The 5,582-nt window shown below is 40.4% G+C and overlaps 1 protein-coding gene across 2 annotated transcripts; it reads left to right on the forward strand.

Annotated features, from left to right (window-relative positions):
- Nucleotides 1–946: 946 nt before the first annotated feature.
- dbo (Kelch-like protein diablo) lies at nt 947–5,449 on the forward strand. 2 transcript variants are annotated; one of them, XM_017638709.1, is made up of 7 exons: nt 947–1,692; nt 2,705–3,472; nt 3,560–4,129; nt 4,204–4,325; nt 4,388–4,577; nt 4,643–4,830; nt 4,887–5,449. In XM_017638709.1, the coding sequence occupies exons 2-7, from the start codon at nt 2,759–2,761 to the stop codon at nt 4,909–4,911; spliced, it is 1,809 nt and encodes a 602-aa protein (XP_017494198.1). In that variant the 5' UTR covers nt 947–1,692; nt 2,705–2,758; the 3' UTR covers nt 4,912–5,449. The 2 variants fall into 2 exon arrangements, with proteins under 2 accessions (XP_017494198.1, XP_017494197.1); XM_017638708.1 differs by lacking the exon at nt 947–1,692 and adding an exon at nt 1,859–2,200.
- The last annotated feature ends 133 nt before the right edge of the window (nt 5,450–5,582 follow it).

Raw genomic sequence — 5,582 nt, forward strand, 5'->3', positions numbered from 1 at the left:
CCGAGTGAATGCAGATCCTACTGATTCAATCATTTTACAGCTCTGGTACGTACATACGTATACTTATAGTAATTTAGCCTCATTAATCAAATATTCAATTGAATAACATGGCTTGGATGCATTTATCCGCCGATGTGCAAACTTCAAGCATCAACACAAAATGAGGTTGTTGTTTTTGTTTCCAATGCGATGCTCGCAAACCGCCCTACAAACAACGAACATGACCCGCAAGCCGCGCATGTACGCGGATATGTTCGTCGTGTGTAGCCACTGTTAAGGTCGTTGATCGATTGTTGTGAGATTTGCGTGGAAACGTTCAACCNCACTCGTTGACAATGAAAAATGCAACGCTTACAGTGGCTACACACGACGAACATATCCGCGCACATGCGCGGCTTGCGGGTCATGTTCGTCGTTTGTAGGGCAGTTTGCGAGCATCGCATTGGAAACAAAAACAACAACCTCATTTTGTGTTGATGCTTGCAGTGTGCACATCGCGGTTAAATGCGTCCAAGCCATGTGCGTTAATTGAATTTTTGTTAAAATAAGGCTAAATTACTATATGTATATGTATGTACATACATACATGCAAGTAATATATAAATAAATTTAAGTAGCACATACATAAAAAAACCTAAGTCATAAGTATTTCAATTGCATCATCCGCGTTTTTCCTTTCTATGTTTACGCTTTGAGTACAAAATCACTTATGAGCCGCTCGCCGTCTGTAGCAAACGACAGCGAGCATGTTGGCGCACATGTGCGCGGATATGTCCGTCGTGTGTAGCCACTGTTAGCGCTCCAATTTAGGGACGGCAGTAAAGCTAGTTCCCACTTCTGAATACCGTACCGGATATAATAAGAAAATTAAAATAAATTTAGTTTACTATCACCTGATTTTTTTTGAATTTTATTACATATGAAGCGCCTTGTTCCGATTTTAATAAATCTCCACAAAATATGCAAACGCATCGCAAGTGGCTGCCAGATGTGTTTCACTTTTGCTCTTAAATAACCATTTATGTGTATGCAACTAATAAAACTCGCTGGTTCAAACTTTCTGGTATCAATTTTATTCTTTAAAAGAATTAAAGTATATTGCATTAATATAGTTTTTTATTTCAACGCATTGGTCAATTCAAGTTCACATGCAATACATAGTGATACATCTGGCAGCGCTGCCAGTCGGATGCGTGTTGGTGTTTGTGTAGTAAGGTGAATCGAGAAAAAGTGACCATTTTCCTATGTTTTCATGAAAATTATTGCGGAATACTTACAAAATTGGTGAAAAAATATCAAAGATGAGTGCAGATATAAAAATAACGCAATAATAAGTTAATTTCCTGCTGGTGATCGCATTAAGATTACATTTGCAAACTCTACCTTGCAAAATCGAACGAAAGATAGGGCAAACGCAACAGCAGAACGGTGTGGCACCAGCTAGGGCGGTGGTAGCAATCACGCAGGCGAACAATTTGGAGGAAGGTCGGCGGTTGCTTAGCTGAGGGCACAAAAAAGTGTGAAAAATAAAATTCGACGTACACTTTGTATTTGTCGCAACTGAAAAGTTTTACATATTAGAAATTTCAATGCAACGAAGCTACTGAGGAAACTGCGAAAATTGCATTTTCGAGAATTGCTACTTGGAGTTGGTCGTGGTGTTTTGGGCTTGTCGTTGACAAAAACGCTAAGGTATGTAAAGATTTGCACATCTATACTTATGTATAGCTGCTAGTGTGTGCACGTTAATTAAGTTAGTAGCAGTTAAGTAGTAATTCTTAATTNGAAATTGGTGAAAAAATATCAAAGATGAGTGCAGATATAAAAATAACGCAACAATAAGTTAATTTCCTGCTGGTGATCGCATTAAGATTACATTAGCAAACTCTACCTTGCAAAATCGAACGAAAGATAGGGCAAACGCAACAGCAGAACGGTGTGGCACCAGCTAGGGCGGTGGTAGCAATCACGCAGGCGAACAATTTGGAGGAAGGTCGGCGGTTGCTTAGCTGAGGGCACAAAAAAGTGTGAAAAATAAAATTCGACGTACACTTTGTATTTGTCGCAACTGAAAAGTTTTACATATTAGAAATTTCAATGCAACGAAGCTACTGAGGAAACTGCGAAAATTGCATTTTCGAGAATTGCTACTTGGAGTTGGTCGTGGTGTTTTGGGCTTGTCGTTGACAAAAACGCTAAGGTATGTAAAGATTTGCACATCTATACTTATGTATAGCTGCTAGTGTGTGCACGTTAATTAAGTTAGTAGCAGTTAAGTAGTAATTCTTAATTAGCTCGAATAAAGTAGGCAAAGTTGTTCGTCAGGCTATGGCAGTGGCACAGATATTTTCGTTGTTGTTTGTGCGCTGATGTGGGGGCGCCGACAGCTGATGTGGGCATCAGTGGAACAACTGAGATGTGAGTGGGCAAATAAAGTTACTTTAGTTTCTCTTAGTTCTTGGGCAAATAGATATAGTATTATTGGAGTTGAGTGGGGGTAGATAAATTGTACGTGTTATCTAACTTTTAGCTAACATAAAATTATTTGAATTAAAATAATGATTAAATCTTACCACAGCTGCATGCACCTACAAATGAATATTATTTTTCGGTCATAATGAATTCTAAATGCGTGCTTGCTACCTACATTTTTTTGGGCTTACAAATATTTTTTATCGTTTCGTCTACTACACATACATTGCAGATAGACGCGGTGTGGGGTTGGGCTTCTGCCCCGCTGCGTTTAGCGGCGAACAGGATGGGCGATCCTATGCTGCCAGGTGCGGCCGGTAGCACTGGCGCCTCCACCGGCGCTATAGATCGGCCACCGTCACCTGCACGACTTTCGCACACCTCGGAAAAGCACCCCAAGGTAACATTGTCCGAATTGAATATGCTCCGACGCCATCGCGAACTTTGTGATGTGGTACTCAATGTTGGTGGTCGCAAGATATTTGCACATCGTGTCATCCTCTCCGCATGCAGTCCCTACTTTCGCGCAATGTTCACTGGTGAGCTGGAGGAATCACGACAAACTGAAGTAACCATACGTGATATTGACGAAAATGCCATGGAACTACTCATCGATTTTTGCTACACTGCTCATATAATTGTCGAAGAATCCAATGTGCAGACTTTATTGCCAGCCGCTTGCTTGTTGCAATTAGTCGAAATACAAGATATTTGCTGCGAATTTCTCAAGCGTCAATTGGATCCAACCAACTGCTTGGGCATTCGCGCCTTTGCCGATACTCACTCATGTCGAGAACTTTTGCGCATCGCGGACAAATTCACACAACACAACTTCCAGGAAGTAATGGAAAGCGAAGAATTTTTGCTGCTGCCAGTCGGACAGCTTGTAGACATCATTTGTAGTGATGAATTGAACGTACGTTCAGAGGAGCAAGTTTTCAATGCTGTCATGTCGTGGCTGAAATATAATGTTGCTGATCGTCGTCAGCATTTGGCACAGGTAGACATCAAACAATCGACAATATGTGTGCATATGTACATAAATGTATACTTGTAAAATACAAATCTTTTTTTAATCACTTGAAAGGTACTGCAACATGTGCGCCTCCCACTTTTGTCACCGAAATTTCTTGTCGGCACTGTTGGCTCAGATTTGTTGGTGCGCTCCGATGAAGCTTGCCGTGATCTCGTCGATGAAGCCAAGAACTATTTGCTATTACCACAGGAACGTCCACTAATGCAAGGTCCGCGCACGCGTCCACGTAAACCTACGCGTCGTGGTGAAGTGCTATTCGCAGTCGGTGGTTGGTGTTCAGGTGATGCCATTGCCTCCGTTGAACGCTTTGATCCACAAACGAATGATTGGAAAATGGTTGCACCGATGAGTAAACGCCGTTGTGGCGTCGGCGTTGCTGTGCTCAATGATTTGCTCTATGCTGTTGGTGGACATGATGGGCAAAGTTATTTGAATAGCATTGAGCGTTACGATCCACAAACGAATCAATGGTCTTGTGATGTTGCGCCGACCACCTCATGCCGCACTAGTGTAGGCGTAGCGGTGCTTGATGGGTTTTTGTACGCTGTCGGCGGACAAGATGGTGTACAGTGTCTGAATCATGTTGAACGCTACGATCCTAAGGAAAATAAATGGTCAAAGGTGCGAGATTGAATATAAAAAGAAATATTTTGCACTAATTTTTCATTTATTATTCCTTTTTCTCTTCAAATCAGGTTGCACCGATGACTACGCGTCGTTTGGGTGTGGCTGTAGCTGTATTAGGTGGTTATCTCTATGCTATTGGTGGCTCTGACGGACAATGCCCATTAAATACTGTTGAACGCTATGACCCAAGGTTTGTGTCTCAATTCGAATAAGCTTTTACTAGGCCTTATTTACTAATTTTTTTCAATATAGGCAAAATAAGTGGTGTGCCGTCAATCCCATGTCCACTCGCCGCAAACATTTGGGGTGCGCTGTCTTTAATAACTACATATATGCCGTCGGAGGGCGTGATGATTGCATGGAATTGTCTTCAGCAGAGCGCTATAACCCGCATACAAATACATGGAGTCCCATTGTGGCGATGACATCGCGTCGCAGCGGCGTAAGTTTAACTAAAGAATAAAAAAGCAACAAAAACGCATTATTTATTTTTATACATTTTCTTAGGTTGGCTTGGCCGTAGTAAATGGACAGCTATATGCCGTTGGCGGTTTTGATGGCTCGGCCTACTTAAAAACAATTGAAGTTTATGATCCCGAAACAAACCAATGGCGTTTGTGTGGCTGTATGAATTACAGACGTTTAGGTGGTGGCGTAGGTGTGATGAGAGCACCACAGACTGAAAACTATATGTGGTAAGTGTTTTTGCTGGAAATTGTATGCTGATTTAAGTTTGTTCCTTTGCTTGTAGGATACGAAAAGATTCTGTTGTTTGATTGAACCCAGAGGTGTGTTATTATTGAAGCCGTGGCTACGCTATAACTATTTTGCGTTGCTACGGTACATTTTAAGGCTCTTAAGCTTAAACTAAATTTATAATAAGCAAAGGATATAAAACACTACACCCATAAAAATAAATAAAATCGAATAACCTACACATATAACATTAATTAAAAATTATATAAAATCTACTGCGCATGAATTCCATTTATAAGATCAAATAAAATGCATCGTTTGTCGGTTCCCTGTGATGATAATGTGGATTGTGTATTTGGGCAAACGGCAGTTATGCGTTTAGCCAAATATCACTTTGTAAATTTATTAATAAAGCATTTCCACACAGCTATTTTGAACAGCTCTATGTCCCGTGCGCTGTAAAAGCAGTTGGCAAGCAATTGCTTACAAACAAATATAAAGGCAATGCTGTAGCCTATGCAGTGCACGGGACACGCAAACCTATTGATTTGTAACTGAATAAAAATGCGTTAAGCTAAGAATATAATAGATGAAAAGAAATTTAAATATATTAAAAAATATAATTAACGAAAGCATGGGTATACAAAATTTTAACTGCCTTCAAATTGAAAATAACGAGTAAAATAATATAATTAAGCTCATGACCACCAGTATCTATTCGAAAGCTTAATCCACACAGCAAAAATATGTG

This window comes from Rhagoletis zephyria, unplaced genomic scaffold, assembly GCF_001687245.7.
Source record: "Rhagoletis zephyria isolate East Lansing unplaced genomic scaffold, Rhagoletis_zephyria_1.1 Rzeph_scaffold_26315, whole genome shotgun sequence".
NCBI lineage: Eukaryota > Metazoa > Arthropoda > Insecta > Diptera > Tephritidae > Rhagoletis > Rhagoletis zephyria.

Bases quoted from the DNA above. Each gene is read 5' to 3' on its own strand.
- dbo (XM_017638709.1), top strand. From the start codon at position 2,759: ATGGGCGATCCTATGCTGCCAGGTGCGGCCGGTAGCACTGGCGCCTCC. The intron at 3,473-3,559 runs GTAGACATCAAA...ATCACTTGAAAG, and splicing joins GTCGTCAGCATTTGGCACAG to GTACTGCAACATGTGCGCCT. The intron at 4,578-4,642 runs GTAAGTTTAACT...ACATTTTCTTAG, and splicing joins TGACATCGCGTCGCAGCGGC to GTTGGCTTGGCCGTAGTAAA.